General features: G+C 30.7%; 2 protein-coding genes across 8 annotated transcripts in view; both read left to right on the top strand.

The window, feature by feature from the left end:
- IP3K1 (inositol-trisphosphate 3-kinase-like protein) overlaps positions 1–27,039 on the top strand; it is a 375,891-nt gene that overhangs the window by 23,803 nt on the left and 325,049 nt on the right. The window lies entirely within an intron of this gene.
- Positions 1–27,039, top strand: part of LOC143191058 (uncharacterized) — a 41,463-nt gene that overhangs the window by 4,044 nt on the left and 10,380 nt on the right. The window contains exon 3 of one of the 5 annotated variants that reach the window (XM_076395744.1): positions 24,839–26,818. The exons of 2 other annotated variants lie outside the window; for them this stretch is intronic. In XM_076395744.1, coding sequence (XP_076251859.1) covers positions 24,839–26,143 — 1,305 coding nt within the window. In that variant the 3' untranslated portion in view covers positions 26,144–26,818. Of the gene's footprint in view, positions 1–11,191; positions 12,756–19,205; positions 20,560–24,838; positions 26,819–27,039 lie in introns of those variants that run through there. 2 more of the 5 variants (XM_076395745.1, XM_076395741.1) reach the window with 2 other exon arrangements.

Here is a 27,039-nt window from a genome sequence, read left to right as displayed (position 1 = left end):
AATGCACAAAATCATAATTTAGACATTCGTTACTTCTGCTGTTTGATTTGAAGAAATCTGCTGCATAAACCCATCAAATACTTTTAGAAACGTATGGTAATGCTGTTCCATCACATTTTAATTGTTGGTTCTATGTTCAACGATTTACAACTTGCAATTTTATTGTCAATGACTAAAAATGGACTAGAAAATCATAACAAGGAAGTTAGTCCAGGAGAGTTATCCATATCGCCATCCAATACCGAACATGTATGGTCATAAAATCTGGCTTTGCATATGGTGGGATGAGCAATGTCTTTTACATTTACACTTTATCGTCCATTAGGAGTTGCTGAAACTTATTGAAACTATTACTGTAGATATATACCGACACTAATTGAACATACTGAATGACGAATTGTTGCAACAGTGATACACTGTTGCTTCTCGATTGGGAAGTTTTGCTGCACTCAGAGTGGTTATTGGAAATAGCTCCTTCAGATAACCACTTTTTAAATCGATGCCACATTGATCGACATGATTTTTAAATACTGAAAAGTACATAAATTGTTTAATGATTGGATCGCTGCCAAACCGACATCGTTATTTCGACACGGTATCGCCTGTTGCTAGAAAGATGGGACATTTTTTTGAACAATGGAAAATATTTTGATTAATATGATATATATTAATCAAATTTTTCTTACTAAATGTATTTTTAATCTGAAAAAAATATCGGAATACATGCAAGCACCTTTTTTCTCTTTGCAATCTTTTTGTGTCTTGTTACGAGATTGGAGAAGTCCGAGTCCATTTTTAGGATGTTTCGTATTTAATCTGCTGAGCTATCTTCTTCTTATTATTTTTTTATTAACTGGGATTTGTAAACTAATGTATGCATTTGTAAATATGCTACTTATGTACTTCTTTAAGTTGCTATCCGTTTTTCGGTGTCTTCTTGTATTATTTTCTTTTCTAGAAGTTATCGATTGCGTCCAATAATTATATTTACAACTATTTACTTACTGCAGATTCTTTAGCAAATTTATTAATTATAATATTTAATATACTTGTTTTATTACTAACACAGAGGATAACCAATCAATAATCTAAATAATCCTTAAACAATACGTGCAGCATATAACAGGTCAATTGAAAAGTCCCCAGCCTGACACATAGATGGCGCTACTAGAATTAAATCCATAAGTTTTCTAGTTAGCCATAACTCTCAAAAGATGCGTGTATAAATTTGACAGCTGTCGGATCATTAGTTTGTGAATTATAGGATTTTGAGTGAAGCAACTTTTGTTACTGTGAAAAAAATGGATAAAAAGGAATTTCGCGTATTGATAAAATATTGGTTTTTGAAGGGAAAAATACAGTTGAAGCAAAAATTTGTCTTGATGCTAAGTTTCCGGACACAGCCCCTGGAAAATCAAGGATTGGTATGCTAAGTTTAGACGTGGTGAAATCGAGCACCGAAGACGACGGTGAATGCAGTGGACGCCCAAAGAGGTTGTTACCGACGAAAACATTTAAAAATCTACAAAATGATTTTGACTGACCGTTGAGATTGAATGAAATAGCAGATACTGTAAATATATCAACTGAACGTGTACATCATATCATTTACGAATATTTGCATATGTGCAAAGCTCTGTGCAAAGTGGGTGCTGCGCGAGCTCACTTTTGACCAAAAACAACGACGAGTTGATGATTTAAAGCAGCGTTTGAAGATGATCAAGCGTAATAAACCCGAGTTTTTGCGTCGATATGTGACAATGTATGAATCATGGCTCCTTCATTTCACTCCGAAGTCCAATCACGGTCGTCCGAGTGGACTGCACACGATGAACCCGCTCCAAAGCGTGAGAAAACGCAACAGTCGGCTCGCAAGGTTATGGCGTCTGTATTTTGGGATGCGCATGAAATAATTTTCATTGACAAAAAAACTAATTTTACCAAAAAAGTGTGTTTTACAATGGTAGGCCGGGGACTTTTCAGTTGATTTGTTATTACGCATATATTAGATGAACGATAGTGAATATTAAAAACAGCTCTTGTAACAAGTATTCAATATTTTTATCCATCATTGTAGATAATGATTAATATATCAATTAACTTTTTTACACACTTTATTTTCATATTTTAATTAAAAATTTTTATCAAAAGTATTACATATTGCCCCACTGGCTTTAATTCAATTTGTAAAATTTATTGTTTTTTTACATTTATATATCACCTTTGTTGACAATTTAGTTTCATTTTAGTTGTATCATAGAGTTTCAATTATAGCAAAACTAACAGTTTTATTATATTACTAATTTTAATTTGGTTGTGAGTTTTAACAGTTCTGATTTTAATTTGTATGTACTTTTTAAGAAGGTTCATTTAATTGCATTAGTTTCATATTGTGTTACTGAAATAATTATGAAGTATCATTAAAATATAATTTTCTTAGTTGATTTACATTTGTATGCGTTTTCTTTTTATTGGCTGTAAACATGTGTTAACTAAAAATCCGTACAACTTCAAACCGTATATGTATAATGGTAATATAAACAGATGAATAATAAATTAATATTTCTGAATCCGTTAAAAGTATAAGTCTGTGATTGACATATCATTATGTTGAAGAGGTTCTCGTTTCTTTTTTTTTGTAATCATTATTTATTCAAAATTATTTTAAAACACTGCCAATTGTTTAATTGTGATTAGGTAGTCGGTATCTACATAACCTAGCCTGATAAAGCCACATCCATTGAAAATATCTAACAACTGGACGGTAAATTCTGGCGAGTACTAATTATGTTTTTGTTTCGGTTGGATTAGATTATACGTTACATATACGTTATATCCGCCGTTATTAATCTTAATTTTATCTTAACAACATTGAAACTGTTATTTTTGGAATTAAACCAATTTTTTTATTCGACAATGCATGGTTTCGATAAATCGTAACAAATATTCCGTATGCAATATCTGTATTTTTTTACAAAATTTAGTATAGTTAATGAAAAAATATTTAGATGTCAGGGAAATGATCGATAATGAATGTTAATTGCAGATGTTGTGTTATTAATATGATGAAATAGCGAGAACTTATTCAAAGTATTGTGTTCGTCTTCTTCTCTTATGAATAATGATTGAAGATAAGGGATGTATAAACTTTAAAACATATTAATTGAATTGTCCCTATAATTAATTAGTTATCTTGTTATCATTTTGCTATGGTTATGCTATTCTGTTAAGAGATCTCAGCATTCATCAGTATCAACATTTTTAACTGATTTTTTCTAAATATTTGTTGTGAAGATTGATTTATTTTATATGCTAAGCATACAAGAATACTTACTTAATACAAGTTTTCTTAGAATTTCAATTTATTTTTATTACCAGAAGTATAATGCATTGTGATTGATTTTCAATCTGTCCGAGGAAGAATGGATGCCATAAAGTAGTTGATTTTATAAGGCAAGGTCTTTTTTATATTAACGATTGATACTGTATGGATTTTTAGTTCATATGCTCTTTAGAGACACTCGTCAACAAATTGATATAGCTAAAAATAACTGACATTTTAATATTTAACACATTGAATTTTTGCCCTGAAAATTAATGGTGCACAAGGTCGACCGAATCGTTGGTTGAACAAAATCGAAATCACATCTTGATTCGCCAAAATTGAACTTGGACCTTTACAAATCTAATTCAGTATTGATGAAATTAATTAATCAAAGAAACCTTACGCTCGGTTGTATATTTGATATTCAATTTTTCATATGTTTCTCATTGGACTTGTATGTCTGTTTCAATTCCTTAAATTAATATCACCTAAAAGCAGTCCAATGTATTATTAGTAAATTTATGATGATTTAAATTGTTATATTTTATTCAATTAAACATACATTTCTAGTTTAACAATGAAAAAACATTGTCCAACGTTTTAGCTTGTTCTGACAATATTTTATATAAACGTTCAAGAATGTAAAACCTTAACAAAATAGCATTGAAAATAAACTAAAATTGCTTTGTATCGTTTTAGTGCAGTTTGAAATTCATATTTTTTTCGCTTGATTATGTTCAGTATTTTGTTGAATTGTATATTACTTTTCAGGTAGTTTAATTGTTTTCAGCTAATTTGATAATATTTTGACATAATTTTTGTTTCGTCTGAATATATAGGGGATATACAAAATAATATGAACTGTATGCAATATACTATATCTTGTGCATGGTTGCAAAATATGACGAAAACAGCTGGGTTGTTGAACATTTCCTGAGCAACAGTATGGTAAAACATTATCAGTGTAGAGAAATAGTTGGCGAAACCCAAAGTTAACCGACAGAGAACGAGGAATATTGAAGATAATTGTGGTCAGACAACAAATTACCAACTATGTTAAAACTACTGCGGCACAGTACAGCTCAATACTAACTCCAGTAATACCGTTTCTAGAGAGCTCCACAAAGCTAACAATCATGGGAAGGACTGCAAATGTGAACCCTTTTATGCTGAGCTAAGTGGTGTATGATTATAAAACCTGATGACTGAAAGAATTTCTATACCACATTCCGATGAATCTTATTATATAACGATTATTGCATATAAATATCTCGACATCCTTAATGACTACTCTAACTAGCATACTACTATATCTTCCAAGATGATGCATATAGCTCAAGATCATTAAAATATCGTCATCAAACATTCCCTGGACGCCATAATCGCCACCTCAACTTAATTGAACCATTATAGGAAGTTTTAGAGGAGATAATTCCATTTCCGTCTTTGAAAGAATTGGCGGATGTTTCGTTACAAAAATAGGATAACATTTCGTTGGAACCTATTCATACACTTTGCGAATCTATTCCTCGAAGAATTTCAACTGTTTTAAAATCAGACAGTGGCTCAATACCTTATTAATAAATAAATATTTTACGAATATATATATGTCAGGTATTCATGTTTTGTCCATACACTGTAACATGCATTTTGATATATCAAGCTACAGTTATTGAGAATAGAAAAATACAGTTAACTAAGCAAAGCAAACATCGGTTTTAATTAGGGTAACCTTTTTATCTATGTGTCAGTTTAGTTTATCTAGTTCTGGTGCATAATGAACTATTCTTATCGAATTTATAGAGTTATTTATAGAGTGATTAAAAAATTTACGTTCTTTTATTTGAAATCACGCCATTTTTAACAATTCTTTCTTCTTCATTCTTATCATCATTCATTCTTTTATAAAATAAAAGAGTAGCAGAATAAGTTCTGTTACGATTGGGCTGAGATTCACATTAAACCGTCGCAACAAAAAGAAACATAAATATTGCATGATTACAACAAAATTTTACAAAATACTGGAAGAGCTTAGAAACAACTCATTAGATTGTAGTTAATATTGTTTCTCGCGATAAGATTATTATTCATTGATAAAGCACAGCTCCACTCTTTACTGTGGGTTTAGGAAAAGTATCAATAATAGTATTACATTATGAAAGGCATTGTTCAATAGAGCATTAGCATAGTGGATGCTTTTATTTAAGACATTTATGGAGAAAAATTGCCACAATATATACTAATTAAAATATTTTCATTGTTTTCTATATATATATATATATATATATATATATATATATATATATATATATATATATATATATATATATATATATTCAATTCAACATGACGATACGATGTCGAAATAACGATATTGGAAATCCAGATATCCAGTCATTGATTCATTTTGGCACTTCTTCAGCATTTTGATGCTATACAAATCAGGCTGCACTGATCTGAACATATGGTTATTAGAAGGTGTTACGCCCGGTTTAATAAAATATCCTTTTCAAGCTGCAATAGGTACCGTTCACAACTGTTGTAATGTACAGATTTTTCCTCCTTTTGGATCTTCCATAGCACATGTTAACATCTGGAAACAATTGAATCATCAACTGCTAAGTTGTTTGAAAGTTTTTGGGGTGTTTCAGCTGAGTTTTCGACAAGTAATATGCAATAAATTTTCTTCGAACCTTTTTAATCTTCTTTCTATCTCCTTTGCCGTTATTTTCCATTGGCAGACAACACTTTTAAATCGTTCAATTCAAAAATCATAATTGGGATATGGCAGATCAGTATCACTGTTAAGTTTTTAAAAGTGTTTGATATTCGTTGGTAAGCTTCGGCAGAAAATTTCTTCAAATCAAACAACAAATATAAGTATTGTTCGAAGTAATTTTTGTGTATTTCATGATTGACGTCCATGTACACTTTGTTGTAAATTGTTAATTTGTTAATTTATGCAGGAAAATATTTAAACCATCATGTTTAACAGTTAGACTACTTAATAATTATTTACATTGACACTTCGCATTTGCACCAATAAACACTCTGATCACAGAATACACGCAGGCATATAATAGCATTGCAATGGAAGGAGAGGAAATATTATAGAGAACATCGTGAATATCACTTCGAACATGAATATGTTAATTTTTATTGTATTAATACATATTACCCTTTATTTAAAAAAAAACCGAATCCTTTACGAGTATTTAGACATATTTACAAGATTGATTTTGAATGATATGACAGTTATGTAAGAAATAAAGTAAAACTAATTTTGTTGTGTTTGTAAATGGTTTGGGATTCGCCTAATCAATAGTCAGCTTTGAATGCATTGTTAGAGGTTGTTTGGAATCCATATCTTATCTGAATGGCTTCACTTGTAACCTTGAATTTCACATTTCAGCATTAAATATGGTATAAGCAGTTATATGATATTTAATATTGTCGCATTACCTGTTATATTATTCATGCTTAATGATATTTTAGTGAATACAGTCGAGATGATGTTTAAGTAACTATAATATATATTCTATAATATAATATCTATAATCTATAATCTATAATACAATATCTATAATCTATAATCTATTTTTAGTGGTTTTAAACATGACTAGAAGCTATGTTTTGTTATGGTGAAAATATTCTATTATTTTACAAAATAAAAGTATCGTTAATAGTCAAAGCTTCCTTTCCAACATATACTATCTAGTAAACAATGAACTCTTTCATCCAAATCACGTCAATTAAATTTATAACATCGCAGTGTCGCCGTATGTAACTTTTAAATTTATTTTATTTTGGCTTTGATATATAACAATATTTTAATGTAAATAAAATAATGAGACAGAAATTGTATAAATATGATTTGATATTATAGTACATCTAATGCATATGTTATCGAAGGATTTAAACTACAAATAATTATCACCTTGTCTTGGTAATTGTTAGCATTGAATCATAATTCCACATCCAGAAAGTTTCATTCAGTCACTGTTCAGCATAATTGTACTGTTGATTTTCAATTCAACATTAGTTCATAATTACACCATTTGTCAATTTTAACTCAGCCGAAGGGTGTTATCGTAAATAATCCTTGTACATATTCTCGACCAGTATGTATATTATAGTAATTCTTTACCTCATCCCATAACCATTCGATTTGATTGAATATGCAGTGTTAGGGAGAAAGATTTCACACTCTGTAGATCAGCCTTGGATCTAACCATCTGACAAAAATGTGTATCAACTTTCATGCTTATTTGTAAAAATGTAAATTATATCAAACGCAATTATATATAACAATAACTGATGGTTTTTCCTAATCCTTTAACAGCTGAGTATTAAATCAGAACGAAAAATTATGGTTCATTTCTCCATGGTAGTCGCTCTTGGACTTGAAGGAAAACACTAACTGTGCTGAAGGAAACAAAAACCATTCCTTTTTTTTTCAAGAGGTTTTAGTACTAATATTAAGTGCAGCTTCAACGCAATAAAAACATTTCCAATAAGGAAGTAAGATAGGGCCACCATTACTTCGTTCCTGTTCGAACTTATTGATTACAGACGTAATGCGTTTCTGACTAACTATTTTTTAACTCATAGTAATCACAAATATTAAGTATTAAGTCACAAGTATTAATCACAAATACTGAAATTTATAAAAACACGCAAAGCACCAAAACAGCGTTTACCGATCTAAAATCTCTTATGTTTCATATTACTAATGTTTTGAATACTATTTGAATTTTGCAGACATCTGACAACAAAACCAATTTTATAGGTTGATTCGTTTACAGGTTCAGACGCATCAAACAGTGATCTGTCCCTTTTTAAATAGAACACAATCAGAAGGAAAATATAATTAAAGCGAATTTACAAACTGCAATAATCAATATATTATACATCCTTATGATTTGAGTTCACTGCTATTTTGGATAGATCATAGGTATAAAAGCAGCATAATTTGTTTACACAATAGAAACGTGATTTGGGCAATATTTTCTTTTTTACTTTGGAAAAAAGGAAGGATAATCATTGAACATTGTGTCGTTTTTATGATGGGCGATAGCTTAAGAGAACGCTATGGTTAGAATTGTTTTAGTAGTTTTAATTCGACTAATCATGTATATCTCACATATTTCATATCAATATATTGCTTATATTTAGATATCCTTCATAAAAAAGTTTTAAACCATTTCCGTTGAATTGGACACTAAACGAAGTACGGTACTTAGATTATAGATGAATTAACTTAAAAAAATTGAATGGAAATTTGTGGAAGCCATGGAGAAATTTAACAACTATTTTGGAGGGATTGGAAACAAGGGTTCATCATGAATTCACTTGTTCACTAAACATCACTTGATTTATTTTTTCCTTGATTTTCAGAATTTTTACAGTTATTATAATTGAGGAATTATGATTTTAAATAAAAGCGGGATTATCACTCAAAGCGTCTTATAACACCACTGCTAAACTATCTAATGCGTTTTGTGATGTACTTGTTCTTATATGTAATTGATTATGTATCCCAAAACAGCAATATTTAGAATATTATTTAGTAATTAATATGTTAAAATTTTATTAGTATATTATAACAACCTGTTATCGATTAATTTTTTTAACGACTTTTTTAGTTTTAACTAGTTTTTACCATTTAATGCACTTCATATCACCATACGGTTTGGTTGGGTTTGGTTCTCTTGAATCTGTGTCCTAGTTAAGTATTGCAATACCTCGGTTTACATGCGTGTGTGGAGTCTTTCCTGATGTTTTGTTCCGAATTTCTTAAGTTCTTATCTCGGTGTAAGTAACTGTCCTTGTAGAATCTGGGTTTTTCTACAATACTTCAATTTGCTTTCTTCGCAAAACATCCCTATAAAGGTTACAGTATCTGCTTATATAGCAGTAAGTTTTTACTATATGCGGATAATATGGATCTTCTTCGAAATAACTAATATATTTTTTTACATTTTAATGCCAATTCTTTTTTTTTTGATATGCTTCTTGCAACGAAGTACGGTACTTGGATTATGGTGGTGTCAAGATTCATCCTTATATACTCAGTATTATTACTAGTATATGAACGATTTCGTTTTAGGTGAAATCATTATACACTCATTTAATCTCATTGACTTTTATTCTACGTGTTTAGTACTACTTATTTATATTATTACTTGCGTGTTGTAATTTTCTGGGGTTGCTTCTTCGCTATTGCTTCTAATAGCAAGTATCGTAGTGTTGTCGGCAAATGTAGCCATGCATGGACTAGGTAAAAAAACAACAGTCAAAATACTGACTTGCAATACACCTGTTTCATTGTTCGGTGAGTTTCTTTTTGTTTAAGTATAAATATCCTGGTCGAGATATTGAAGTTAAGAGTTCAACGTTATTGTTTCGTTAGCCTTTTATACGTACTTGTATATATGAGTGCTTTATGCCAGACTTTATCAAAAGTTTGTGTTACATCCAATAATATGTCCTAGAATACCTAATAAACAATTTTTTTCTAATGATATAAAATATTTTGTTTAAACATAAGACAGTATTAAGGTTTTTCCACCGTTAAGTTCTGATACAAATACTTAATTACAAATAAACTATCCAATATCTATATATGGATATAGTCTGTCCAATAAATCAGCCATTGTGCGTCAACAAAATTGTTGACGTCACACGTCGAAATATTGCCGCATTAACTTAAGTTCTAAGTTCTAAGGTCTTAACTTAAGTCTAGTTATTATCGCTAATGTTTGAAAGAATTTTGTAGATATTTATATATAGCAATAGGGTCGACTAATACCAATATAAATTAAAATTTACAAATTGATTCGGTTACATGTTCGCTAGATGTATTGACATCAGGTAATATTTTGTCTTTTTTAACTGGGGTAAAATGAGAAAGAAAGATTCCGCCCGATGTTAAAACGAATTTTACAGTTTTACAAATTGAAGTTGTCAGTATATTCGACATCATCTAGGTGGTGCATTGGTTATTTTATTGGAAGGACTATATTAGATTTTTATTAACAAACACTTTTATTAGTGCGAGGAATTGTTCTTTGTTTTATTAATAATACTGTTTTTAATATCGCATTATATTTTATAGTTGCATGCGTATGTCTGAAAGCCAATTTCCACTTGCATATGTTTTTTTTGCATAAGAGTAAACTGAAATATTAATTTTATAACATTGACAGATTAGATTTGACAAAAGGGATTTAGCTCAATACTATTTTAACTACTTATTCCTAAGATAAACCCAAAAATGAGAAGCATCTTCTTAATCCAGATTGACCTCTGATGATAAATAGATTTTGTATTCATTCAATTTTTATACATTTGCATTTGTATGTGGTTGTTCAGTGGTATTTTCATTATCGCTTTTTTGTTGTTGCAAATCAATGCATATTTGATAGTGAATATTTTTCTCTTTATTGAATATTTCTCTCTTTATTTCTCAAAATTGACATTTTCCTCATACTTACATAAATAATGGTCATTGCCTCTTTACGTTTAAAAAATAGATATTGCAAAGTAATATTTGTGGAATTATTTAGCAGTCACTATAGGAATCGCTTCTACTATGTCCTCTTCTACTATATAACTTAAATATTGTTGTTATTGTCATTGGGTATATTATTTATTAATTATTTGTATTTGGTATGTTTTGAGCATTGAACGAGTTTTGATCCATCATCTCTTTCTGCATATGTAGAGTTTAATGTTTAATTTCTACGATTTTTATGAGTATCAGCGTCGATGTTAAAATAAAAATCCAGAAAAAACTTATAATTAGATAAAATCAGTTAATTGCTTCAGTTAACAGTTTGTATAGCAGTTTTTTCTTTGTTTCAGATGAGTTTGCTATCATTTCTTGTGACGCTGGTACCATTCTTATGCCTTTCAAACATTTTTGGCCCTAGTGCAGCTTTAGAATGTATAAGAGATGATTGTATCAGAACTCGATCAAGAATGTTTCCAACGTGGATCGAATATAAAGAAAATACACGTAGTTTTTTCCCGATTGACGAGTCTTACGAGGGAAATGTAGTGAGTTTCCGGTACTTCGGATTAACTCAGATTTCTGAACAGACTTTGGTCACGAACCATTCTGAACATATCATTGCCTTAAATATTAGTGGCAGTGAAATCGCATCAATTGAAGAAAGGGCCTTCACTTCATTATCATGTCTCGATACACTCGATTTAAGCCAAAATCATCTCTCGTATTTCCAAAATGACACATTTATTGGTTTGAAACGATTAACTGTGTTGAATATCAGCTACAACGATCTCGAGTTCATAGTTGAAAACAATTTTCTCTATATGGAAAATTTAGAGGTATTAGATATCTCTCATAATAGAATTGAAGTGGTAGGAGTGGAAACATTTAGCGATCTAGTACAATTGAAAACTCTGTTGTTGAATGATAACAGAATCAGGAAACTCATACATTATAAAGTGTTCAACAATTTGTTCGCTTTAAGAACTTTAAATCTCGAATCGAATTGGCTTGCCATTGTTGCTAGTTACATGTTTTCAGAATTACACTCGTTAGAGAGCCTTAATTTAGCTAATAATGGTCTTCAAAAATTTGTATTTCAAGGCTTTGGGAACAAGGAATTAGCCCACGTTACCAATTTGAATTTATCTTCCAACGGTTTGACGGAACTGGACGCGCGTGACGTTAAAAATATATTCAGTAATGATCGTTTAGTGTTGGATATAAACGCAAATCATTTTTATTGTCCTACGATGGACCTTATTTTGTCTAACTTAGAGTCTAGAGGTATTACGTTAGCGCCAGGACGTTCGAACGAAACTGAAAATAAGGTTAGAAACTACACATGCGCGCCAACGAAATCAACGCAAAATGACACTTACGAATTGGACGAAGAGTTGACAAAAAAACAATACGAGGATGAAGACGAGGATCTTGACAAGTTTTTTGGTACGACTTCGACCATGTCGGCTTTGGATGCTCTTATACCGGAGTATCTGGATGAAATGACTTACAATCATCATGTCGAAGTTGTCCTTATAGTACTAGCTTGTATATTACTGTTATCTGGAATTTTGATTACCGTGGATTACGTTTTGAATTACGATTATCTGCGAAGGGCATTATGCTGTACTCGACAACCCGTTTCTCCCGATGATTCTCCAGGTCATGAAGCCCCCATTGGACACATACAGTTAGAGAGTAATGCATAACGAGTGAATGCTTAATGAGATATGAAAATATTGTGTGAATTGATTGTGTGTTTGTGTGTGTGTGTTTAAAAAAAATTAAAAAAGATAAAAAAGAATTACAAAACATTGTTTTATAATTTTTATTGTTTTGTCATTTTAAAAATGTAACTTGTTCTGATCATGATTGGAACATTAATAGTATTAGAATATAAAACAAATTATACTATACATGTTGTATTTTTAAACCTTATTCATTTGGCTCGTTACTATGTTTTCTTCTTATTGCGTTAGTATAACATGTAGAAAGCTACTCTAATGAGTGACTTTTGTGTAAAATATCTTATTCTAACTCTTGTTCTAATATCTATAGATGCCGATCGGAGTGTAGTAACCTGTTTTTAACCGATTTAAAAAAGAGGTTCTATGTTCGGCTGTATATATTTTTTTAATGTTTGTTCGCCGATTTCTCCGTCAATTATGGACCGATTTTCAAAATTCTTTTCGATTTTCAAATTTAGTCGAAAGAGTGCACTTCCGAGGTGGTCCCATTGGAATCAAGTTAGGATCTGATGGGGGAAGGGGAGGGAATCGAGGGAAAACCTGAAATTTCAAAGGCACGGATAATGTTTTCACATATTTTTTATCTAAAATAATAATATATTGGTGTCTACGGTTATTGCTGAACTGATGTGACGAAAAATCGGAAGTTTGTTTTTTAAACATTAAACATATCATATGAGACGTTGTAGAAACATTGTAACCAACTGTTTCTATGATGTTGAGGTCACACGCGAAGGTCGCGGATCCAATTCCCAAAAGGGCAGCTTTTTTTATTCTAGTTTGCTTGGAACATTTCTCAAATCACTTAGAATAGGTAGCAGACCCCAGCGTCTCAAACGCTCCTTATCATTGTCATCCAATCCAATCATTGTGTCTTTATAACTATTTTTCCTCATAGGATATGTACTTTTACTTCGGCTGTCCATTGTAGTAACTGCGTAATTTATTGAGTAAACATCTAAAACTAAAAAGAGAAACATAAAATATTTTTACCAAAAAAATTGAACCGACTTCAAAAAATAAATAACTCACTAAAAAGTAAACAATAATCAAACTTTGATTTTTAATACAAAAAGAACGTCTTAAAATAAAATATGTATATAATAATCGTTGCAATAAATAAATTAATATTAACAAAAAACTTATTTAACCTATCTACTACACATATTTTATATTCTACTATATACACACAATTTAGCTTAATACCTACCTAAATTTGTTTATTTACAATTATTATTATAACTACTACCAATTGTCAGTTTGAACTCGGTGCCGAGCGTAAACAATACAAAAATAATTGTATAAATTTGTATTTAACTTTAGCATATATACTAAAACAATAATGAACACAATTAGGTAATTTATTTTTTTACAATTTCAAAACTTAAGTCTATAAAGTAAATAATCAAAATAATTTATACAAGGTTCAAATAATATCAATACTCAATATCATATACTCGCATATCATGTAACAATAATTGTTTAACATCTCAATATTCAATAAGGCTTTGCAATATTCAAAAATTTACTGTTTATAATAATTCATTTCTTCTATTTTTCCTATATGTTTCATCTACGTGTTTCTCTAATTTATGTAGTTAGTTTCACATTAACTGCTGCATATTCTCTTTACTTCAATTATATATTCATATAGTTTTATGTACTATTTTTATTCACATTTCCCGCCCAAACTATTTTTTACAAAAACAATAAATACAGTTGGCTGATTAAAAGAATATTTTTTTACCTAATTTTCTATATAAAATTGCATCGTTCTTTGCTTATATATACTACTTTTCGATATCACCCTTGCAGTTAGCTCATTTTTTATTTGTCTTTTATTGCTTTCGTTTATCAAGTTCTCGTCGTCGTCGTCTTATGTTCCACGCGCGAACTGAAAACTCACCAACAAATAAGGAATTAAAATTCCATTAAGCTATTTTAAAATTGTTAATATTCTTCGCAACATTTCCTTTAACTCTTAATGCACAAATTGGATTTCTCTTGCGATTAAAGATTGCCTGCAACGTTACCAAATTTTGACTTTAAAAATTTAAAAATGTCCTTTAAAATTATTTAAAATTTTTATTTTGTTTTAAATTTTGTAGACAATACAAATTTTTTTATACAGGTTCCTTCTATAATCAGTATAAAATAATTTAAATTTTTAGCATAATATATCACGGATGAAATATTTCTTTTAATGCAAATTGAAAATTTTATCCAAATGTATTTCTGTATGAATATTGTTTACAATTCTTAAATATTTACAGGATATAATTAATTCTCCTAGTTGATTATTCAAATCGCTGTTATTTCTCATGAAATATTCAAATTTTTATATATTTGTTAAACATGTTGATCATTATATTCTTTAAGAAATGTTGAGCTTAAATTTCAGATCTTCTTAATTTATTAATGTGTATTAATTAGTTTCCTTTGTTTATGGTCAACATTCATTTTAGAACAAAATAAATAGATTGTTCATAACAGTATTACTGGTTATAACTTTTTTCATTTAAACTATTTTGGATTTAATGGTAATTTCGTTCGACTTGACGTTAACTTTCAGTAAAACTTGTAATCCACGTTGGAAAAATGACAAGTTTTCTGATCAATAACAATAAAAAAGCAGTAGAATGGAATTTCTAATTTAAGCATTTTCATTGTCAGTTTTTTTTAGATCTTTGTATGTTTATTTATATTTCTAACTTTTATTTTAATTCCTAATTTATCACATCAATTATAGCCGATAATGATCTATAATGATTTCGTTTGCTTGGATTCCGATGAAATTCGTTTTGAAATTAATTTTCAAGTGGTGTTTCAAAATTCCTAACATCTTCAGAACTGATTGATCGAGTATGTGGAACTATTTTAATTGTTTTTGAAATAATATAAATAAAAAATAGGATATTTATAAACCTTAGTCTCTTTTATTATTAGTTTTCTATCTAAATTAGTATACATTTAAGAAAAATATAAATAACTGACATTGTGAGATCAGAAATTAATACATAAATAGTATGGTTTGTGTTAAACCAGTTTTTAGCTTTGATGCCATCGGATTTTCCCATTGACATGATATATTATAATTTAAAATTTAAATTCTCGAAAACTATTGAACACCAACAGTTGGTTAATTTTTATCTTAAGCTATGAAGCTTTATGTTGGCTTATAGAGTATAGATGTAAATAATGTAAACGAGAATGGGAATCATTATGTTTTTGAACATAATTTTAACTCAGAAATTAATCAGTTTCTAATGCCTAGAGATTTTACAGAACATCATGTGCATAATTACAAAATATATTACTGATGGAACTGATACAAATTTATCAATCTGAAGAATGATAAATGGTGTGAATATAAAATAATTATGTGTTTTTTTTTAAATTAACGCTTATAAAATAGTTAGAATTACTTTTATATTATTATTTATGGTATTTAATTTTATAGGATGTAATTAAAGCTTCATAGGGAAGTGCTTGTTTGGAAATGGTCCTGAATTACGGTAATTTAATTGGGTTTTAATCAATATTTTCTCTTAATTGTGTGATTACAGCAAATTGAATTGATTTCTGTCTTTATAGTATATTTTTTGTTATGTTCAGAATTGTCAAAAATTACTATTTTTTCAAAAATGATTTTATCTCGCGTATAATATTATATTTCACAAGTCTTTAAGAACATTAGCCTCCAGTGCAGTAGAAATACAGTTCTGATCTAACCGTATTTTGATTTTACGATATCTCTAGTTTATTGTAAGCTATCAAATTCGAGCACGGATAAATAGCCAATATAAAGCCATAGATAAAGAACATGCGGTCTTTGTCGACGTATGATTATGCCAATCAGTGAAACCATCAGTCTAGATATTATTCGATCAAGACATTTACTGAGTAAGTGTAGAATATATTTTGCTTTCGTGGTTCACATCACATGAAGAACTGACCTGTACATCTGATAATTCGATGAAAATCTGTATCATTGAGCGCCAAATGAATACTATAGATTTGTTAGCAAACAGGGTGATTGGTAGTACTGAAGGACAACAAAACTTTTTAATTGTCTAACGAGAATGTCTTAACAATCAGAATCTCTTCTATGTGCCTCATCTTATTAGAATGCTTAAGTGTTGTTCCTGCAAAAGCCAACATGTCTTAGTGAGACTAATTAGGGAGGCTTCAAGGACATACAGATGCCCTTTTTTACGTATTTCTATGTCTATAGTGTAGACTAAGAACTTAGAGACAAGAGCTCAAGACAAGAGGTCAATTTTTCTAATCGCTAGGTACATTAACTACTAGTAACATTGAGTTTGAATAACAAAAATAATTTTCAGTTACCACGTGGGGCATAAGTCCCGCTTCCATTTTGATTGCCTATAACATTGCTCAAAGAAAAGATAAGTAAGTTTTCTTTTCCTAAAAAGTTTATTTGGTCTTTATATTGTTTGTTCTTTATGATTGAAAAATTATATCGGCTAAATGGTGATCGCGATTCGCTATGCTATTTTCGGCTCTTTTTAAGGCATTTTTCATGAGATCCTGCAACATCTGAGACTGAATTTCTTCAATTTCGTGACGAATATTTCTTTAAGATTTTGAATCATTTGGGGTTTTTTCACATAAACTTTTGATTTCATAAAACCCCAAATCTGGTTCTGTTAAATCCGGAGATCTGGCTGTCACACTAAATCGTTACTTTGGGAAGTTAGTCTTCGTGGAAAAACGTCATTCAATAATTGTATTGTTAAATGAGCTGTGTGTGCTGTGGCTCCATCTTGCTGAAATCACATGTCCTTTAGTTCTTGCTCTTTCATCTCAGACACAGGAAAATTTCGAATGATGGCTTGGTACCGTTCAGCAGTGTCAGTTCAGCACTGAGAAGAAAATGGGCTTCATAGCTCATTATCAATTTAGACCAATCTTCAATTTCACCAGAGTGCCATAGTCACTCGTATATTCAACTCGTTGATCAGGATCTCTCAGTAGCAATTTTTTTGAATAATTTCATTTTGAACGGGAACATTTTCAAATCAGTTTTCCAAATTCGCCTCAAACTGCGTGCAGAAATGTGTAACTGGGATTCACGTCTCCGAATTAGTTTTCTGGACCCACTGCAACACTATCGCGCACCAGAGCCACATTTTCAATGTTACGGGACGTTCGTTTCCAGGTTCCAGAATTGATTGCGGTCGTACCGTACTGTCGAAAATTTGCATATAAACGATAAATTGTGTTTTTATGAGGCACTGGACGATTAAAATATTTTTGACGCAATTTCCGCTGAATGGCAATAATGGAACGATTACTTTCAATACATATTGTCACTATTTCTGCTCGTTCTTGTAGCGTATATTTATTCGTAATAAAAATTTGGACGTCTATACAACACAATGGTTAAAGCGAAACTGAGCTAAACGTCACATAACCAAGATAGCAGTCAAAATGGTAGCGGGACTTTTGCCCCGCCTGTTATATTGCAATTAAAACAAGATGTTATTGACCAGACAATTTTTTTAAGTATCATTTAGAGATAAACTTTTAAGTGAGTGATTTTGATAGTGGTTATTTAAAATTGATACATAAGTAAGATTGGACAATATTTACATGAACAATGGCTTATAAGTGCCGCTGATAACATATCTGGCATGTATTTTAAATTATTTTACATTATTTTAAATATAGAAGCCATTGCAAATTTGAAAGTTTGAAATATTTATGTCCTATAGGCAAAATCTTTAATCAAGCATTAAATGATAAATTTCCTTCTGAGACCTAACGATTAGATCAGTGTCTATGAACATGGGATTCTAAGAGCCGCCGAAATTTCCAGTTTCTAAATTTCCTAATTTTCAAACTGAATGTTTAATCTTATATGAAAGTTCCGAAATCAAAAACTTAAATAATTAGATTGAGTAATATACATGAATATTGACTTTTAAGAGGCCCTATCGAAAATATGAAAGCTTGCAATATTTTGTTTGCAATGTATATGAGCATTACTTTATAAAACCTGGCAGTTACGAATCTGATACACATTTTCATTAGTTCTGGAGATATCATCCATTGACAATTAGAAAGTTCTACATCAAATTCATGAGTGTTACGGATTGGTATTTAAGGCCTGCTAATTCCGAATCTACTAATATAAATGCAATTATCAATAATCTCTAATATAGTTTTAGAGATGATTTAAAGTCATCGAAAATTTGAAAGTTCAAAAATCATAAGCGGAATCCAAAGCTAAAGATAAATACAAATTAAAAAGGGTAATTATTGCGTTTAGTATTAATGTTATTACGAATATAATAAGTAAATGCTTATAACAAATAAATAAAATCTATTGTTGTATTTTATTTAATCAATTGGTGTTTTGGTTTCCTAACTAAAAACAATACAGTTTTTCCAAAATGTGGGTACGCAGATCGAAATTTCTAGTTCTGTGAGATCTCGGATTTGCAATCTCAGTCTAATATGACTTTCGGAACACAGTTTGTTTTCCATAGTTTTACGCAAGTAACATTTATATCCTTTATTATTAACTACCATACCTAATAATTTGTTTCGATTGATTTCGGCTGAGAGCTTATCAATACTTTCTTTTCAGATGAATTGGAACTATGTTTGGTTCATATTGATATGTTTACTCTACTCTATCTTAGCTAATGACATTCCAGAAAAAGCTTGTCTAACTCGAGAATATCCCGATATTCGGACGTTTAATGATCTGAGCGATTTCAAGAAAAACAGAATCAGTTTCAATTCGAAATATTCCGATTTTCGTGGACACAATGTGGTATTCAAAGCGAAGGAGATACGGAACATTTCAGCGAATTCGTTTGTCGCGTATACCTCAGAAAACGTGGTCCATTTAAATCTGAGCCATAAAAGCATCGACGTGATCGAACCGAGAGCATTTGCCTCACTGATTTGTGTGAAATATCTCGATCTTAGCCATAACAATATCATAGGTATAACGCGTCAAACATTTTTTGATTTGGCTAGCTTGACCACGTTGGATTTATCGTGGAATAAGATTAGGGTACTGCACCATTTTACATTTAAATACTCAACTAATTTAATACTCTTAGACTTATCACATAATGATATGGTACGAATGGAAGACTTGGCGTTAAATTTACTAACGAAATTGGAAAGGCTCGTACTAGCTCACAATCGTTATTTGAGAAAATTTTATTATTTTCATCTTTTCGAGCAGTTAGTCAGTTTAAAATATCTTGATTTATCTTTCTGCGCTATAAATATGTTCAATGTGTATGTGCTTCGTGAATGCAAACAACTAGAAGTTTTGGATTTGGCAGGGAACGATATCGTTCACTTTACTTTGACAGAGGGAAGTGTTCCGTACAATAATTTGGCTTTCATGAACTTGTCCGATAATAGCTTGATGGAGATGGATGTTGATAACCTGAAACGACTGTTCCCCAACGATCATTTGATTGTCGACATCAACGACAACGGTTTCTACTGTTCGGAGTTAGAAAAAGTAGTCGATCGTTTGGGCGAATACAACATTTCAGTGAGTCCCGGAAGATCGTTCGATGCGGAGGAACAAAGAAACGCTATAATATGCGATACGGTGAACGCTACGAATAATTATAGCTATAAACTGGATACTACCACGACACCGAAACCAACTACGTCAAGATCTCTCGCGGTCATGAACACATACTACAGCGAGATAGCGAGACATCGTGTTATTGTTATTTTGTTGGGCATTATTCTATTCTTCGCGGGGGCCTACAATATATTTATAATGGTCGATTATTGCATGGACTTGGGTGTTACAAAGAGAGTTTTCCGCAAACATCAACCACGGGCGGCGAGTCAACCCGTCGAAACGCCACCCGAAATGGAACCACTCCGATCTTAACTGCTTTATCGCTTGTGGAATTTTAATTGTTTATGAGAATTAAATAAATATATAAATATTTAGCTTACTTTTGGTTTTTTTTTCGAACAACCAAGGCCGTCTCCAAGTATATGGTCTTAGTCCCATCCGGACAAGTTAATGTTTTACTAAAACTAGTGATCGCCCTGTGGTCGAAATTAAGCACAATTCATAAAGTGAATCATGGTTCTACCATAATATTTTCAAAGATTAAAACTATATTATTATACTAGTAACAAATGTCTCTATATTAAAATACATGTAAATTATCTCAAGAATTTACACTCACTGTCCCTTTTTGAATGGCATTTAATTAACCAACTTCGAAAAAGGAGGAGGTTCTATCTATATTCGACGGTATATATCTTTTTAATATACGTTCGCCGATTTCTCCGTCAATTGTGGGCCGCTTTTCAAAATTGTTTTTTTATTCGAAAGAGTGCACTTCCGAGGTGGTCCCATTGGAACCAAATCATGATCTTTGGAAGCAGGGAAGGTTGAAGGGGGGGTTATTCCCAAATTTCAAACTCAGGTACACAAGGTACAAGTTCTTTCACCTATTTCTCTTTCTAAATTAATTAGATTATAATATTATTGCCGAGCTGATGCGACGGAAAATCGAAAGTCGTTCAGTGCAAAAGCTATTCAGTTTGCTTTTAGGCACTAAATATAGCATATAAGGCCTCGTAGAAACATTGTAGACAACTGTTTCTATAGTTTAATGTTTAAAGCGTTTAGCTCCCAAACGGATGTTGCGGTTCGATTCCCGGTGGGGAAAATAACTTTTTGTTGTTGTTTAATTGGAACATTTGTCAATTCACCTAGGCTACGTAGCGGACCCCGGGGTCTATTTTTCCTCATACGAGTTGCGCCTTTACTTGGCCTACCCATTGTAATATTAAATAAAATAACTGCGTAATTTATTGAATAAAAATCTAACAGTAAAGAGAGAAAAATACAATCTTTTTACCAAAAAAATTGAACCGACTTCAAAAAATAAATAAGAAGCTCACTAAAAATTGAAAAATAATCAAACTGAATAAAAACGAAAATGAAATGATTCAATGAATGAATCAAAATGAAGTAAGTCAAGTTGAAAATAATCAATCATTAAAAAATAATGAAATTTCGAGCGTCTCGGGGCTCCCCTTCTCCACAAAAAGAGAGGCAAAATTTTCACTAAGCCCTTTAATATATAGATTATTTGTGGCTTTCATCAGTCGGATTGTCACCGTCGATGTGTCAGTATCAGTTTGTCTTTGATGATAATTTAAACTGTGCTGTTTTTATTCAAATTTTCGTAATATTCCTATATATATCCCAAATTTTGGTTACTCCAAGTTATCCAGTAATCTGTGTGAGTTCACAGCAGAATCAGTTTCAGCGCAGCAGCGTCGCCAAGAACATATAGTGTCCCTATTACAATCACAACCAGACTGAACACACTGTTTTTCGAATAACCAGGACCGAATTTTCCATGGTTTTAGGGCATTCGAATAAATTTTAAATACTGACCAGTACTCGTAATTCATATGCCATTATGATATTTGTAATATTTTATTACTTTTCTAGTAAAATCATGAGTTCGTCACTGTAGAATTTTTGAGAATTCGTTAGATAGGTTTTAAAAGTCCCTATTATGAAAAACCGAAATTACTTCTAAAGAATATGTTAAAATTTTATAAAATAAGGCAAACAAATCTAAATTTGGCAACAGCCGTAATTCGGTGACGTGAAATTTGTTTCGATGCCATAAAAGAATGTATAGCGAAGGCCCGAACCACATTTCATCAACCATTTTGATTAAAGTAGTTTCGAGACATATTCTTAAAGAGTTAACCTTTGAAAATACGAAAAAAATCTAGAAAAATCTGTTTCTAAATGAATGTTATTAGTTGAAATCATACCTAAACTATTCTAAAAGACTTACACAATTTTTTCGCTCGATTCCTGTATTAAATTATGGTTTAATAATAAGTTTCAACGAGCAAGACATTACATTTAACAACATTTTGAGGAGGATTAATTTAGACAATATATTTTAATTGATTTTCGAATAAGAGTCTCAATGTGTTTTTATACAGATTACTGATAAATATACTATATGGGATAATATATGACCATTTGTTGGGGTATATAATTATTTGGTTGTCTAAATATTTGGATGGGTGTGCAAATTATGTGTATTTATGGAGAATATATTTTTCATATTTGACATTGGGTTGTATTGAAACTTAGATAACCCTAATGACTTTAACGCGATAATTACATAATTTTTATAATCATGATATGAAGGTTGACTTTCGCAAAACTTTCCCATATATCACCAGTAAAACTTGGTTATATATGAAACGAGACAACCAATATAATCATATTAATAATTATGAACGAAGGTTTATTACATTTGGGACGGTACTTCTTGTTAATATATTTTAAATTCGGTTGAGACTTGAGCTGTCTTTAAAAGAAATCCTGTCTTTGTAATAAAATGTAACTTCCTAATTGTTTTTCAGTAGTCACAGTTCTGGTACATTATATTTGTAGTTATTTACTATAATATTATATTTTGTGGTTGTATTTTATTAGGTGCCTCTGACTGTATATTTATGTATGTATTTTTACTGTTATTAGTAGGACATTTTTGACATATTTGTTTATCAAAATTTGAGCTCAATTATAGAAATATCACGATAAAAATTCATTAAACCTATCGTTGGTTGGTATTTCATTTTCTTGTTCATTAATAAATCTGTAAAACTTCATCTATTAACTAAACGTCGTTACTGACGAAAGTGATATATGTTCTCGAATTCGACGTAGAGTCTTGGAAAGTTTTCACACACAACAAAATTCTCTTAGAATATTTTCCACCTGGTAATTGTGTTTCCGCAAGTGGTATTTGGTATTCTGGTATCTGAGCTGCAATATTTTTATGCATATTACTTGATATATAGGATATGGTGTATTCTTATATAAGATATCAATTGTTCCTCTTGGTTTTGATGTTCTGCTCTTTTTAGTGTTCAATCTGTTCATTGAATGGGCCATATAGCTTAAATTAAAGGTTGCTTTAAATAAGGGATAATTAGTTTATATATGTATGGGGGTGGGATTTTCTCTGGTTAGTTTATATATTCTTTTAGAAAAATGTATTTCGGTTAACTTGCAATAACCATCAAAGTATTGATAAGTTTCAATTACTACTCTCTGTTGAACGACTTTCATTTATCTACATCTTTCTACTTTGTCTTGTCATACGTGGGAACTAACAACTCATCAACAAATAATTAATTAAAATTCTATGAGGTTATTTTATAATTGTTAATATGCTTTGTAACATTAATTTTAATTCTTTATGCACAAATAACATATTTATTACCTGCAATGTTTGCTTAGTAATTTGTTGAGAAATGTATTGACAAAACAATCCTGAAAGGAATTAGAAGTTAATACTACTGAAATAAACAAATGGGACATATGATTTTCGTTATTCTCGAATTTTATTTATTTATGGTGGAATGAAGTTTTTGCATGTCCTATTTTCAAATCTAGATATTCTTTCCGATAAAGCGGATACATGAATTTGTTCTGGTCATTCTATTCTTGAGCCTTTTTTTTTATTCAAACTTGTTCCAAATATAATGGCACAACTGAAAATGACTGCTTAAAATTAAATAACATTGTTTAATAATGTTCTGACACGTTCACTTTTCATTTTAATTTTTCTCCGAGAATTTTGCAGTACATTTTCAGATATTGATTTTAGCAATTAGTCTTTTCTAGTTGATTTACATACAAGAGAAACGACGAATAATTTACCGTATTACAGTTAGAGCTGGCAGCGCGTCTTCGAGCTACTAAATTATTTATTTATTTATTTTATGTCACCGATTTGATGGCTATTCCTGGTCTCTAGATTTAGAGGTACTTCGTTCTATTGGAATTTATTTACTTGTAGCGTATATTACAAAATAAATTGAGGTCTACAAAATCTTTCTCTATATAAGTTTTAGCCGTGCCAAACTTCACGCCTCCAGGTCCTGCCGTTTTCCTCAAAAAGCGAGGCAAAATTTTCTCTAAGTCAATTAATATACAGATTGTTTTTTAAATTTTAATCTTAGTCAGTTATTTTTAGCTTATATTATGGATTTGTAAATATATAGTGAATTGTAATGCATGATTTTGCATTATTATATTTTCACTTCAGTCCATATTTTCTCTTGTTATTGTTTTTACTTTTCTTGGGTTTTTGTAGAAAATATTTATTAATATGTTATGTTGCTTTTTAGAGGAGGCTTTTTAATTCACAAAGGATGTTTTCTTTTCAGATGAAGTTTTGCTATTCTTCTATCATCGTTGGGCTATTGTACTTACTCAGTACTTTCCAAGTAGGCGTAGCTGATTCTGTATCATGCCCAACAAATACCTATCCGCAATACATACTAGTTAGAAATTTGGCGGAATTAAAATTAAAATATTTTGAGTTCAATCGGAACGCTAAAGGTTACCGTGGAAACGCGTTGAAATTCAAACAGGAGTACATGACCACTATACCTCCGAGCACCTTCGTCACCAATAATTCTCATTACCTTGTAGAAATTATTCTGAGAAATAAGGCTATAAGAACTATTCAAGAGTTGGCGTTTGTATCGTTGTCATGTCTTCGACATCTCGATCTTAGTCATAACGAAATTATATACATAAAAAGAGACCAATTTGTGGGTCTTATTAATTTATATAGTTTAAACTTGTCTCGAAATAATATTTTCGCTTTATATCATTTCACTTTTAAATTTTTACCGAATCTGGAAATTTTAGATTTGTCCTATAATGATATTACCACCATCGAGGAATTCGCGTTTAACATGCTTTGGAAGTTAAAGACACTCGCCTTGAACAAAAATAAGATGACACGACTCAACCCTCGATGTTTCGGCCACTTGTCTAATTTAAAACATTTAGATATGTCGTTCAATTCGTTTGCCTTAATCGATTTCTTCAAGTTTTCCGATTTGGAAAGTTTGGAAACCCTAGACCTTGCAGGTAATGAAATCGCGGCTCTTTCATTTTATCAGTTGAAGACCGAATTTCATCGTGTAGAGTCGTTAAACTTATCGTCGAACAGTTTTATTAGCAATTTCGATGTGAGGCATTTGCGAAAATATTTTCCAAACGAGCAACTCTTAATCGATATTAATAATAACTACTTTTACTGCCACGAACTGGAAGGCGTACTGAAGGACCTCCATATGTATAAGGTTAAATATGCCCGTGGTCGCGCATATGCTGCAACTCACCATCGTGAGCGCATTCTATGCGACTCGCTTAATAATACCGTAAAAGAGGATAAACTTGATTATAATGAATTGATCAAGTTATTTGGTACGACGACCAAGAAGCCAAAAACTTCAGATTACGAGTATGTTTTGCAAACGTACCGCCAGGATTTGATAAGGCACAAACGAACAGTGGCAGCTCTGGCAACCATCGTTTCTCTGGCGATTTTATATGATATATTAATAGCTGTTGATTATCTGTTGGATTATAAGTTTCTCAAAACGATCTGTATTAGACGTCAATACTATGCAGCTCCTACAGAAGGTGATGCTCCATATTCCCCATTACAGCACTAACTTTTTGTTAAAATATATTTTTTATTAGATAACAATTCATGAAAAAAAGCGCGGAACTAATACAGGCAATACAGATGTTGGCATGTTCAGGTTAACTGTTAACATTTACAATTTGATTATAGTAAAATGTAACGTAGCGTATCAAGCAAATATAATTTATACCATCTTCTGAATACCCAATTTTATTGCTGATTGGTTTTGTGCATATTTTTCCATGTAATATTTTTGAATTGTACAGTGCCATACGAAACATCTACTGGTGAAAGCTGCTTGTGTGAAATGACGGAGTTTAGTTTATATTCTAAATAGTATGGTTTTTAATTAATTATTTCAGTGCATATTGAAATGGCGTTAATAAAACTACTGATATTTTAATTAACTGACAAAATTATCAGTTAAATGCACACGGAATACTGTGGTATATTTCTCAACTATACATCGGTATAGGTTGAGAGAAATAAGTTTTATTTATTAAATATTTTTATATCTCGTTTATGAAATTAGGAGTTATAATTTTAATATTCACACATGCTCATTTTTAGTAGTTTTTCAATTGTTATTAAACGTTGAAAATATTACGACTGTTACCATTGCTCAATGACATTCATATGATGTAATTTGTTATCAATCTAGAACCTAATTAATATTTTAATAAAAATCTCCCCCGCGAATAAATCTAGTGATTATTATTTCAATTCCTATATACTTCGGGAATGGAGTATTTACTTAGCAACTGGATGCGAATATTTAACTCAAGGACGTAAATATTTGATATATGTAAAAAATACAAGAATATATCGATATTCTCTGAATATTTTTAAAATCAGCATTATATTTAATAAATATTTAAAATTAAGTATCAACAGTAAGCTGTTGTAATTGTAGAGGTATATTAG

This window comes from Rhynchophorus ferrugineus, unplaced genomic scaffold (assembly GCF_030347505.1).
Source record: "Rhynchophorus ferrugineus isolate W39M unplaced genomic scaffold, kcgeb_rfMv2 rfM2, whole genome shotgun sequence".
Classification (NCBI taxonomy): Eukaryota; Metazoa; Arthropoda; class Insecta; order Coleoptera; family Curculionidae; genus Rhynchophorus; species Rhynchophorus ferrugineus.
Note: the sequence above shows the minus strand (reverse complement) of the source record. Positions and strands in the feature narration are given on the sequence as shown.